This window comes from Sorex araneus, chromosome 1, assembly GCF_027595985.1.
Source record: "Sorex araneus isolate mSorAra2 chromosome 1, mSorAra2.pri, whole genome shotgun sequence".
NCBI lineage: Eukaryota > Metazoa > Chordata > Mammalia > Eulipotyphla > Soricidae > Sorex > Sorex araneus.
In genome coordinates this window covers 172,470,952-172,485,417 of record NC_073302.1, presented here as the reverse complement: position 1 = coordinate 172,485,417, position 14,466 = coordinate 172,470,952, and the positions used below count along the sequence as shown (strand labels likewise).

Below are 14,466 nucleotides of genomic sequence, written 5' to 3'. Positions count from 1 at the left end.
GCAGGACAACACCCCCTTACTCTGCCGTCTCTTCTCTTCCCGGTACTACAGACGAGCGCGGACCTGCACAACGACTGCACGGAGACCCACACTGGCACCTCGGCCTCGGCACCCTTGGCTGCGGGCATCTTCGCTCTGGCCCTGGAAGCTAAGTAAGGCCCAGAAAGTTCTAGGCACTTTTGCTAAGCTGCTTCTCCTTTTGAACTTTTTCTTTTCTGAATGCCAGGTTACTGCCCAAAACAGAGAAAACAGCAGAAAAATGATGAAAATAGATGTTTTCTCTTAATGTCTCAGAGAGACTTTAATATGTGTTATCGTCCACTATTAGAATCTGCACGTGCAGATTGCTTTGGGATTTCTTTAATCCTTTCTGAGAGATACTGAGCACACATTCTCATTTCCAGTCAATGTTTCTTGGCCTGTAAAGCTCATGCTCTCCTGTCTTCCTCCCACAGGAGGCCAGGCCTGCTCATCTCCCTAGAAAAGATCTGGTCTGGGTGACTTCCTAAAGGTGGTGTTAGAGACAAAACTTTATCAGGCAATCTCTCCCCCCACCCCCAATTCTATAGCTGATATAATACAGCAGGGGGGCATGACAAATAAAAACAGGATTTTTAGATTTTCATAGTAATCCATTATATAAATGTAAATTTATTTGCACTTGCCTAGTCACACTTCAACATCCTTGTCTACCTTGTCTATAAATGTTGGTTTTCATCTCTGATCATTTCCTTAGGTAAACACTCAGCAGGATTTCTGGGTCACGGGGCCTGTCTGTTGTAATAGTTTTTGAGACTAACTGACAATTTGCTATGGAGAAATCTGCAACAGTTTGTTTCCACTAGCAGCTGCCGAGTTAAACTGTTATTTTTCTAAATCCTTCCCAGAGCTTTTATTACCTTTTAAATGTTTCTTATTTTGATAGGTGGAAACCGTTATATGCTCTTGCTTCATTACTAATGAAGCTTCTGTTTGATGTTCTTTGGTCATTTAGCTTGTTTTTGCTTAAGACTTTGATTTTGTCTTTGGGCCTTTAAAGAAAAGCTATTACTGCTAAGTTAGCTTGACATTTATATCTTTTAATTTAATTTACATTTAGCTTTAAATGAAATGAAAGTGCTACACATATGGTTACATTTGCCAATTTCTTTTCCATAAAGGGCCTTTTCCTTCATTTTTATGTTAAAAATATCTTCACAATTCCAAATTAGATAAACATTTAATTATGGCTCCTTTACCTTATTTAAATTTTAAACCTCCCTGAAATTTCTTTAATATATGATGTGAAAAGGAATTTACCAGCATTTCTTTTTGCTTATGAAATACCCAATAGTCTTATAATTAATACAGGGGAAAAAAATCTGTCTCACACTGTATATTCACAGCTTTTTATTTGTCCTCATTTTTGCATTCTAATATTGGGTAGTGAGAAATCTTTCAGTGTCAGTTCAGATTCTATGCCTTCATGTGGAAGGAACTGATTAAACTTGCAAATTATTGTTATTCCTTCCAGTCGGAAAATTATTCTAGAAAAACAGCTACTTGGTCTTGGGAGAGGACCAAACAACCCACCATGTCACACTCAGTGGACAGGGTTCAGGGCAGCAAAAGGACAGAACATGTTGGTTGCATGGCATGGCTGGCAAAGCCTGAAAACTGCTGAGCCCTTGTGCAGTGGAGCTCGGTGGCCAGGGGTCTCCCATGGAGCTGTGGTCAAGCCCCTGCATCTTATCTGTGGGTTAGCTATGGTAGCTGAAACAAGAGAGAGCAGCTAGGTTTGTACCAAGAGTCCAGCTCCTCAAAAGGGCTGGAAAGATGCCTGGAAGTGCAGAGTAAATCTAGGTGCTCAGAGAGAAATAGAGGGATACGATTCTATGGGATCACAGACTCTCTGATTGGAAGATGATGGAAAGACTATCTGAATGATAACTATCTGAATGATAACTAAGGCCAATACCTGCAGAGCCAAACCAAATGATAACTATCTGAATGATAACTAAGGCCAATACCTGCAGAGCCAAACCAAATTTGAGTAAAAATTGTGTAAGTGGTGAAACATGTTAGGAACATCTGGCCTTAAGTTCTAGATATATCACTAGCTATGTGACCTTCAGCAAAATTGAGGGTTCAACTTACCGTCTATAAAACAGAGGACCCAGGCAGGACCATCTATTTTCAACCCCATTTCATTAATTATAAGAGTCTCAAGTTTGAAATGGAAGGTGCCTGCATACATGGATCATTCAACACGAACCATTGAAGTTGGTGAGGGATGTAAAGAAGTAGAAAAAAGATTCTATGAAGACAAGCAGTTAGATACAGATAGTAAAACAGGTTCATGATATTTATGATTTCAAGACCAGGAAACTGTTTAAAGAAAACCATCCTTTATTTTTAAGTCTCAAAAAAGAGCCATACCTATCAGATTTATGTGAATGTAGATAGATAGACTTGATCCCTTCTTGCCTAATGACCAATATAGTATAAATACCTACTTAGCTGAACAGATATAATGCTAATTTCACAAAAGAGCTACAATTTTAAGAATGTGATCTCTGGTTTCTAAAATTTCAACCTTTATTCTTATGAGGAGAAAATGACCTAAGAATGACCTCTTCAATATCAGTTCACATCTGAGGACCATTTCTAAAGCAGGGGCTAATGAAGGCTTGTGGTTTTGAATTCCTTTGAAATAATAAGCAGAATTATTTTTGAGTGTTTGTGTGGCATTTTCCTTCCCCCTGCCCAGAGAATCATTTATAGATTCTCCCTATTTCTTTTTGTTTTCCTTTTTGGGCCACACCTGGCATTGCTCAGGGCTCACGCATGGTTCTTGCACTCAGGGAACTCTGTGCAGTGCCAGATGTTAAGCCTAGGTACACCCTGGCAAGACAAGTGCTCTGCCTGCTGTGCTATCTCTCCAGTCCCTCCACCAGTTTCTCCTACTGTTCACGATTAAATAGACATTATGAGTCTACTGGATGGAGCGATAGCACAGCAGGTAGGGTGTTTGCCTTGCACAAGGCAAACCCAGGTTCGATCCCTATGTCCCTCTCAGAGAGCCTGACAAGCTACCGAGAGTATCTGTCTGCATGGCAGAGCCTGGCAAGCTATGAATGTGTATTCAATATGCCAAAACAGGAACAAGTCTCACAGTGCAGACATTTTTGGTGCCCACTTAAGCAAATCGATAAACAATGGGACAACAGTGCTACAGTGCATGAGTCTGTCATCTGGAGCAAATAACAAGAATTAAACTACTTTCAACTTTATAAAGTTAGTTGTAATAGAGAAAAATTTTATCTTAACATTTACATTCTAATAGGGCTCTGTGCAGGACCTCTTTATATACAACACTGATTCTAACATTTATGTGACATAGAAATTATGATTGTTTTTGGTTTTGTTGTTGTTGTTTTCAGGTCAAATCCAGTAGTGCTCAGAGATGACTCCTGACTTGGTTGTTGGGGGTCACTCTCAACAGTGCTCAGAGTGACTGAACACGAACTCCCAGTAAGCAAAGCCTGCATTCCAGCGCTCAGCCATGGCCTGGTCTACATAGGCACTTTGAGAATCAGTTGCTAATAAGAGTTTCTTTACCGCTGTGCTTTCCAGCTCATCCAGTTGTGATTATGAAATGCCCATTAGAGTACTTAGTAAACACATCTTGAAAAGCTAAATCTATGACTATAAGTTAAACTGCAATAATAACTATCTATATCCCAAGAGACAAATTCCTTGGACAATTGTTCATAGTACTACTACTACTACTACTATTATTATTATTATTATTATTATTATTATTACAGAATGGCTATAACTATGAAAAATGACAAACAATAATCCTGGTCTTCTGTGGAGGAGGAAATGAATCAATATAATTTTTATTTTTTAATTTTTTTGGTTTGGGATCATACCTAGTGGTGCTTGGGCTTACTCTGTTCTCTGTGCTCAGAAATTACTTCTGGCAGTGCTCAGAGCACCATATGGGACATCAGGGGTCAAGCTTAGGTCAGCTATGTGCAAGACAAGAGCTCTATTTGCTGTACTATCTCTCCAGGCCCCCAAATCAGTATCATTTTTAATACACAACAACATTTCTCAAGTGAAACTTTAAATCCCCTAACATCTTTGGAAGAACTGAGCAAATTAACCAGTATTTCATTTTTATTAAAGACCAGAGAAAGGAAAATAGACTTTAAATGCTTTTGTATAAAACTTTGAGGAAAATTACATTAAAGAAATCCTTAATTCAGTGAGTTATGAATTACTGAACGTTCCCTCGTTAGAAAATGTTCAGCATCTGAGCTTACCAGCATGTGATCAGAGGTGAAGCAGGAAGTTAGTCCCTAAGACATTTTCACTTTAGAATTCTGTCTCCAGGTTACTGTACCTGCATTCTTCTAATTAGAAGCAATGCTAAAATTCACTGTTTAGTTCCATAACCTTTATTTTCTATAAATATAATCCTTGATTAGCCGCCAAATTAGTTTTTTTAAATGTAATTATTGTGGATGCAATTGCACCCTAATTAAGCAAGGAAGGCTGTCGGAGAGGAGACACACTATTGTTAGCAGCTCCTTTTCATTTATGAAACAAAATCACACCAATGAACAGTAACTCTGCTTGGAAAATTGACTTAATTTTTCTAATTGTGTGACAGTGAAGCCTCACTGAATTTTTTTTATGAAGAAAAGATTAAAAACTTTATAGGAAAATAAAGCCTGCAACTAAACAGAAAATAAATGCTCTACTATAGGAAAACATCCCATTTGTGCTTGGTTCTCTAATGCTCTTTAGCTCACGTCTCCTCTGTATACTTCCCAGCCCAGCCTCTATAAGCACACACTCCTGCTCATGCTAATAGTCCGATTGGTAAACTGCCATGTTGTCGATTGACTATCTTGCAAGAGTAATTCCCAGAAAATTCCTTTAAAGACTGGTAGTAAGCAAGAATGTCAACAAAATGCTTTATAGGAATGGCATTAAACATTTATGTTTATACCTGTGGACCAATGGTTGAAAAAAAGCCACTGCTTCATAAGACAGAATTCATTTCTGCATGGCTATTATTGAAAGAATAGCCATTTCAGATCAGTTCATTATTCCTGAGTGTGGAATAGTCAATAAGGAAACAAGATCCATAGTGAAATATTTATGACATTGGGCAGCTAGGGGATCTGAAATAAGGAACTTTGAGATAGCCCTATTCAACCCTCTCATAATCTCACCGGCGAGTTATCATAAGCTTAGAAAGATAAAGGGACTTACTTAAAGTGACTCAGTTCTTTGGTAGTCGAATATGGTTTAAGATGCTCCCCACTACTCCCTCTTCTAACACTGGGCATTCAAACAATTTCTAATTCCCTTTATTGGTTACATGCTAAGAATCTTTCTTCTACCTCCTGTTATTTCACCTACCCCATTGAGCTGGCAAGAGAGGTTCTTTCAAACAAAAATCTAAAAGTCATGCTGTGTCGAAAGATGACTGACTTCAGAAGTTTAGGTTTGATGATTTCTAAGTGTTCTGGGTGACTTGAGGTAGAGGACTGGAGCCCGTTGCTTTCTGGACTTTGGTTCAGTTGAACTGAAACTGTGCTGGGCTACCTGGTGTCAGTCACCCATTAACACACCAAATTAGAAGTCATGTGTGCACCAGAGTATAAAACCAGAGAAGATGCTGTCTCCTCTGCACCACTCCATACCAGTGGAGGGTCAGGTGAGGCACCAGAGATCATAATGCCCCAGGAAAGATTTGTTGTTGTTTTGTTGTTATTGTTATTGTTCTGTTTTGGGGCCATACCCAGGTGTGCTCCTGCTTCTGCACTCAGGGATTACTCCTGGTGATATTTGGGGGGGCCATATAAAATGGCAGGGAATGAATCTGTGTTGGCTGCATGCAAGGCAAGTGTCCTGCCCATTGTGCTATTTCTCAGGCTCCCAGACATTTTGTGTGTAGTCTATTATTTATTATAGTTTCCCAGACAGAGGTAGGACAAAGGGGGAGATTTAAGAGTGGAAAAGTACTGGATACAGAGTTAGAGTGAGATATTTGCTTCAACTTTTCCCTCCTACCCCCAGAAGTCTGTTTTTGCCAACGTTCCAGATAAAAAAGACTTGGAAGGTGCAGGGGCTAGGAATATGGAACCAGAAGAGCCGACCAGTGGGAGCAGCCTGGGTCCTTAGCGGCAGCCCCATTTAGAGCTGGCCAGGCTGGCCAGGTGCCTCGTGTGTTGAGAGCAGTTTTGTGTCAGGTCCCTGAGAGAGAGCTTTGTGCTACTAGCACAAGGCCTGAGTTTTCTATAAGGAGCTGGACTCCTCAATATTTTAGGCTGCATGCTGCAACTCTCTTGACAGCAGGCCAATATTTAATTCTCTGGGGAGAAGTTAGATATTTGCTTTTGTTTTTGCTTTGGGGCCAACCTGGCCGTGATAGGGGTTTACTGATGGCTCTGAGCTCAGGGGATCACTCCTGACAGGCTCTGGGGACCATAAGTGGTGAGGGGAATCAAACCCAGATTGGGTGTGGGCAAGGCAAGAGCCCTATCTGCTGTACTATGTCTTCAGGTTCAAGTTAGCTAATTGAGCCCAATTCCATCAATGATTATTTCATAATCTCATGATAAGACAGAAACTTCAAGGACTAAATTTGTGGGCATGCACTTTTAAAATAATGCTTGATTGCCTTGACAGAGATAATGCAGGTCTCAAAGCTAAGATAAAAGTTTGTGACCTTGAAGTATCTAATGTTACTAATGTAGCACTGTAGCACTGTCATCCTGTTGTTCATCTATTTGGTCGAGCAGGCACCAGTAACGTCTCCATCGTGAGACTTGTTACTGTTTATGGCATGTCAAATATGCCATCGGTAGCCTGCCAGGCTCTGCCATGCAGGTGGGATACTTTCCATAGCTTGTCGGGCTCTCTGAGAGGGATGGAGGAATAGAATCTGGGTTGGCCGCATGCAAGGCAAACGCTCTACCTTCTGTGCTATCACTCCAGTCCAATATTACTAATAATATGTTTTAAAATTGTATTTGCAGCTAGTTGATACTTAGATACATTCAATCATCCAGCCAGTATTTACTCTGTGGCTTGCATTCTTCTGAGTGGTCAGTTAACTTCAGAGAACAAGAAATGAAAATGTCAGCCCTTCTCACAAGTATTGTTAGCAGGGGAGGTAGACATGACTTAAACACAAAAAAGAGCTCCCCGATATGTTGGAAGGTAAAAAGTGCAATGAAAAGCGAAAAGGGTAGCGGTGAAAGGTGTAGCAGGATAAGAGAGTCCAAGAGTGCATGGAATGGAGAAATGTTAATGGGAATCAGGGAAGGAAAAATACATCCTCATTTTTTTCAGACCCAACAACCCCCTCAATCTCTGATTTCTCCTAATATTTCTGCCAAATTAATCTCACCAAGACGCACGTGTCCTTGCTCAACATTCCTGAGGAGTCCCCCTTTCTCAAAGGATAAGGGCTATGTTCCTTCTGCTGATACTTAGAGCCATCATTGTCTTTCTCAGTGTCCCCCCTCAACTCTTTTCTACAGCAACAATGCAGACAATTTGCAGGGCCTGACAACTTTCTCAAATGCCCCCACAACCCCAGCCAATTTTGCTCTGTTGCTTCATTCTCTTTTCTTTAGTTTCACTTAATCATTCTACCCAACTCTACAAGTTGAAACTAAAATATTTCCTCCTAGAAAGTCTTCTGAGATTTCTTCCTCTTTAAAAAAAACTTTCTTCTCTGACTCCAACAATACCAAACAAATGCCACAGAAACATCATTCAGGAGAAATAATAATCATGAACAATATCCATTTTTGTGTGTGTTTGGGCCATATGCAGCTGTGCTCAGAAATTACTCAGTTCCCAAAGATCTGAGGTTGTTACTGGGTTGTAAGCATCTTAAAGTCAAGAACCACCTCCTGAATATTCCCTACAGTATTCAGTACAGTTCTTTGCAAGAGTGATCTCAAGTAACTGTTTTTCTTGATAATTTTGAAATATAAAAAAAGAAGTAAACAGTATTTTAGCATGGGTAGCCAGGCTGCATGTCTAATAACCTACGTCAAAGTCCTGTCCATAGGGTCAGCATTTTCTATGTGAATAGTGTATAGCAAGAGACAGTAAGACACATCATCATGTTGTCATTTTAAATTGTGACTGCAGAGGGCTAGAGAGATAGTACAGCGGATAGGGAACATGCCTTGCAAGTGGCCAAACTGGGTTCTGTAATCCCATTTTATCCCCCAAGCTCACCAGGAGTGATTCCTGAGGGCAGAGCCAGGAGTAACCTCTGAGAATTTTCAGATGTGACCCCAAACAAAAACAAGCAAACAAACAAAATTGTCACTCCAGTTAAAGCATTTAGAAGTCAGAAACAAATTCTGTACAATGCTGAAGACCTAATATTACTCATTGTAAATGCTTGATTATAAATGGTATGGGGTAAAAATTTCAGAACTGTGTTTTGAATTCTGGGTGAAAAGTTATACCAGCAGTAACACACACTGAGTTACATGTACAGCACTGCAACCCCTACAGCATCATCTTGGAATGGAATGTTCACTTTCAGCACTTGCTCTTGCAAAGAAACTTACTTTGTTTCTGAATGGTTTTCTGGTTAACTTCTCCTCCAGTCCAAACCTCACCTGGAGAGATATGCAACATTTAGTTGTGTGGACCTCCGAGTATGACCCGCTGGCTAACAACCCTGGATGGAAAAAGAATGGAGCAGGCTTGATGGTGAACAGTCGGTTTGGATTTGGGTTGTTAAATGCCAAAGCACTGGTGGATTTAGCTGACCCCCGGACCTGGAGCAGTGTGCCTGAGAAGAAAGAGTGTGTTGTGAAGGACAATGATTTTCAGCCCAGGTGAGTGTCTTCAAGAATTTCAGACATATATGTGCCCATGGTACTATTGAATCTTGATGCTTTTTATGCTACTTATTTTTGTCCTCGCCTGGACTTCAGTAGAGGGAGGTGGAATTTCCAAGTGTGCCTTGTGAATCCCTGGGAAATTATTAAGAGAACAAAGACTTATGAATTGGGTTCAAAGCATAGTACAGCAGGTAGCTAGCTTGTATGCAAGGTATACACTTGATTTGGGTTCGATCCCCAGTACCATATATGGTCCTCTATTCCCACCAGGAGGGATCCCTGAGTGCAGAGCCAGGATCTGCTCTGAGCACGGTCAGATATGTCTCAGAAACAAACAAAAACAAAAAACAGAATATCTTCAAGTTACGCTAGTACATTTACATTTTCTTTTCCTCTTACAGTCTACCTATCATATAGTATTAAATATAGAATGTATTATTGTTTTATATACTACTGTCATCATAGATGATTTAACTATTGACAATCATTTAACTATTAGCAATTCTCAGTGTTATGAATAATTCCAAATTCAAAGATGTTAAGACAATAACTAAAAAAACCTATTCCAGTATTTATGAAATGCAGTGGTCAGCCATTATAATTATCCCAGACTGACTTCCAAAAATGCCTTACTTCATGCCATAGTACAATGTAATTCCTTGCTTTTCTTCTATGAAGGACCCTTTGGAAATAAGTTTTTACAAAGATCTCTCATACCTGGTCACAGGAACAGACTCTGGTATGACTGCTTTGTTGACCCTACCAAGGTAACCGTGAATATATTGAAGACTTATTCATATTCATAGGCAGGAGGCCACAAAGTAAGCATTAAGAAAATATAATAATAATTTATTGGGGCTGGAGCAATAGCACAGTGGGTAGGGCATTTGCCTTGCATACGACTGACCCAGGTTCAATTTCTAGCATCTCATATGGTCCTCTGAGCATTGCCAGGAGTAATTCCTGAGTGCATGAGCCAGGAGTAACCCTTGTGCATCTCCGGATGTGATCTCAAAAAAAAAATCTCATAAGGGACTAAAGAGGGTCTGTTGCAGTAATGAACCGATTTTTTTTTATTAGTTTATTTTTAATTAGAGAGTCATCGTGAGGGTACAGTTACAGATCCATACATCTTTGTGCTCATGCTTCCCCCATACAAAGTTCAATAACCCATCCCTTCACCAGTGCCCATTCTCCACCACTAGTAAACCCAACATCCCTCCCCCCCTCCCCAGACCCGTCTCCCCCCACCCCACCCTGCCACTATGGCAGGGAATTCCCTTTTGTTCTCTCTCTCTGATTAGGTGTTGTGGTTTGCAATAGAGGTGTTGAGTGGCCCTTGTGTTCAGTCTCTAGTCTGTATTCCACCCGCCTCACCCTTCCCCCACATGACCTCCAACCACATTTTACTTGAATGAACCGATTTTTTATGAGGTCAAAGCAAATCTGTTTGAATTTGATCTCACAGCAAATGCCATAGTATTTAGTACCTATTTTTTTCCTTAGAACCATATTTTATGTAAAATGGAGCAAAACAACAAGTCTTAAGTTCTAGTAATATAGTTACCATTAAATAAATTATTTTTATTTTATTTTTAATGATTTTTTATATTTTATTTTCATAAAGTAATTCATAATAGCTCATTACAGAAAATAGTCAAACACCCACCCAAACAGAGAGCATCTTCCCACCACAATAAGAGGGAAGTGTGTGAAGGTTGTCCTATTTCATTCTGGGGCCATTTAAGCCCGCATATACCAGAATAAAAGTAAGTATGTTAAAACCAAACACACGTGTGATACTTTAGGTACATCAGTGGGCTCCAGGAAATGTTGCATCACTCTCATCCAGGAGCTTTATTTTATAGTCTCTGGATCTTGGCCATTGATGAGATTACATGGTTCAGGGTGGGGGGCAGTTTGTGGGTATGACTGCCAAGCTACTGGAAAACTGGGGACCTGGATGGAAGAGGCCCAGTCCCGATCCAAGCAGCCTTGGAGATCTTAGCTACGAGTCCAGTATACCTGGGTTCCTCTGTCAGTTCCTCATGGGTGCAGCTCCTCCGAGTGTGTGGAGAGTGACCTTGAGCATGGCTCTGGCTGGGTTCTGAAGGTTTCTGGCTGCTGGGGCTCTGCTCAGGGCAGGGAGGGAAACTCAATCCACCCCCCTTTGAGGGGGCCTAGTGAAGACATCCTGTTGCAGGGTTAGTGTCTATTTCTTATCATTGTTTTTACTTTGCACTTTAAAAACATTCTGTTTATTTTTTTGTGGTAAGGACACAACATCGTAAAAAAACCTCTCTGACATACTACTGTTTACTTATAATACTCAGTTGTGATCTAGAATTTATTCATCAAACTAATGAAGCTTTATACTTGTTGATTGCTTATTCTTGATTTACCCCTCATGTTATAGGAAATTATCATTTTACTCCTTGAATTTGCTAATTGACTCTTTTATATATCTACTATGAGAATTAGACCTGAGACTAGCTTATTTCACTTAATGTAACGTCCTCAAGGTTCATTCATATTGCTGAGTATTGCAGCATTTCTTTTTTAAATCCTAATATTCTACCATATGTACTTAACACTTAGTTCTTGTTTTGGAGTCATACCTAGAAATGCTCAGAGGTGCTCAGGGGACCATAAAGTGCTGGGGATCAGATCTGGTGTTCCCATATGCAAAATGAGCCCTTGAGTCAGCAATTGTATCCATGACATTTAAGAAGTATCATTCCTCCATCTTGAATGGGCACTGGTGGAGGGATATAAACGATCACTGTATGACTGAAATGCAAACATGAAAGTTCATAAGTTTGTAACTGTACTTGACAGTGATTCACTAAAAAAAATTTAAAAAAAGAAGTAATAATTAAAAAAAAAGAAGTATCATTCCTCCATCAAAGGACATTTTATGTATTTTCACTTATTGACTATTATGAATAATGGTGAGAGAAAAAGTCTGTTGGATTTAATGTGACAAGTGTTTTTACTGAATTAGATGTCACTAATATTTTAAGCAAAAATATTTTCTATCTTTGAGGCATGAGGAAGTCATTATAGAAATAACAGGTATTTAGACAGTTACTGAAGTTAACATACTAGTTTGCATTCAAGTTCCCCAGAAAATCAAGAGTGCCTGTTTATTTGTCACATCAGAATAGTCACAATCATTCAAGACTATGTAGTTAGATTGTGAGGTATTAATGGTTCTGCACACATTCACAACAATTAAAAAGACATGATAGACTCCTAACTTTTAGGAATTAATTGTTAAAAATAATCAGATGTTCTGAGATTTGGAAAAAGTACCTATTTAATTTTAAAAAACTTAATTAAAGGATTTTGTCTGATCTTCATGCTTTCTTAAGCAGGGTTTACTGACTAAAGGTTACCACAGTAGAAATTGGCCATCATGTTCTACAGTTCTTTGAAGCTAACTATTTTATTAGAGTCTTACATTTAAGGAGTTGAAGAGATAGTCAGAATGTAGGGTGCTTGCCTTGCATGTGGCCAAGTGATTCATGATTGCAGAGGCAGCAGTAAGCCCTGAGCACTGCCGTATGTGCCCCAAATTCCTCCTCCTACCCTCCCCATGCACCACACCTCCCAGTGTATACCTTTGTATGCTTCTAAACACCGTGTGTTTATAGTATGTTTGCAACAGTTGTTTTTACTGTCTTAATTTCTTCTCATTTATAATAATACTTTATTGAGAGATTACTCTCTGCTACTACACTGCTCTCTGATGGATGGGCTTTTGGTTTTGTTATTTATTTATTTGTTTATTTAAATGATGCCAGGGATCAAATCTAGGGCTTCACAGATGCAAGACAAGTAAGTATTCTGCCTCTGAATCACATCTCTGGCTAACTATTTTCTGCTTTTTCACATGCTTTAATTTCTTTATTCCTCACTACAGTCTTACAGAGTTCTCTGAGGCATAATATTAAGTAACTTGCTAGTAGAGTGTGGGTGAAGCTATGGTAGACTTACTACTTGGGAACCCATTTCATACTGGCCAACTCACTCCATTTACTGATACCTTCCATTTCATTAGGATTCCACTTCTGTTTTGATTTTTTTCTTTGTTTTATTTATTCTTCCATCCCTCTCAGAGAGCCTGGCAAGCTGCCAAGAGTATCTCACCCACAAGGCAGAGCCTGGCAAGCTATTTGTGGCTATTAGATATGTCAAAAACAGTAACAAGTCTCACAATGGAGACGTTACTGGTGCCCGCTCAAGCAAATAGATGAGCAACAGGATGACAGTGACTACTATGAGCTGCACTGAACTTTTTTAAATTTAAAATATTTTAATTAAAAATATTTTTGTTTTACAATACTATTGAACCTGGCAAGCTACACGTGGTGTATTTGATATGCCAAAAACAGTAACAAGTCTCACAATGGAGAAGTTACTGGTGCCTGCTCGAGCAAATTGATGAACAATGGGACAGCAGTGCTACAATGCAGTGCTATAATACTATTAACAATGGCCTTTGGATCTTTGTTGCAACATGATTGTGTATTTTTAAGTCCCATGTATGAGAGAGAGAGAGAGAGAGAGAGAGAGAGAGAGAGAGAGAGAGAGAGAGAGAAACAGCATTCCGTATCTGACCCTTTCATTCTGACTTCACTCAGCATGATGAAAGATAGCATCATGATTCTAATTTAAGTTATTCTTGGGAAGTATATAGAATGAAATTTCTGAAACTTTATTTTTAATTTTTGGAGGAACTCCATGCTGTTTTTTCATAGTAGATACATTATTTCTTCTGCATAAATGTACGACAGTTTGAATTTTTCTACATCCTCACTCATACTTACCCTTTAAAAAAAATAGAATATTGCCACCCAGCAGGTGTTTTAAATTGTGGTTATGATTTGCGTTTTTCTGGTGATTAAGTAATTATGGCATTCACTAATGTTGAGTATTTAAAAATATTTGGTCATTTTTATGTCCTCTTTAGAGAATTGTCTATCTAAGTCCTACTCTTTAATTAATTCCAATAATTAGCCAGAATTGTTTTAATTGTAGGAGTGCTGATATATTTTATGGATTAGCCCTTATAAGATACATGCTTTGCAGATATTTTTTCCTATATAACTTGTCCCTTTTAAATTGTTGACTGTTTCTCTTTGCTATGCAGTAATTGTTTATGTGGTTTTGTTGTTGTTGTTCTTGTATGAGTTAATGTATGAGGAAAGTGAGCTATCTATGTAAACTCTTTCCAACACTCATGATGCTCAGAGGTTATTTCTGGCTCTGTGTTCAGGAATTACTCCTGAAGGTTTCAGTAGCTTATATGGGGAGCCTGGGATGGAACCTGGGTTGGCTGCATGCAAGGCAAGAACACACTGTACCATTGCTTCAGCACGGCAGAAATGGTTTAGCTTGATGTAAATTCACTTCTTTTTTTCCGTTGCTTGTTCTTTTGATGTTATGTAGATTAAATCATTGCCAAGAATGTCGTACATTAAATGTTTCAATGTCATGTTTTGCTGATAAGTGATGAAATTTTTTTCATATGTTTTCTTCAAAAGCCTTGAAAATTTCAGAATTTAAGTCAAATCCAATT

At 39.1% G+C, this 14,466-nt stretch overlaps 1 protein-coding gene across 1 annotated transcript in view; it reads left to right on the top strand.

Annotated features, from left to right (window-relative positions):
- PCSK1 (proprotein convertase subtilisin/kexin type 1) overlaps positions 1-14,466 on the top strand; it is a 53,412-nt gene that overhangs the window by 26,869 nt on the left and 12,077 nt on the right. Inside the window, exons 9-10 of the mRNA XM_004613087.2 lie at positions 52-152; positions 8,643-8,876. Coding sequence (XP_004613144.1) covers positions 52-152; positions 8,643-8,876 — 335 coding nt within the window. The remainder of the gene's footprint in view (positions 1-51; positions 153-8,642; positions 8,877-14,466) is intronic.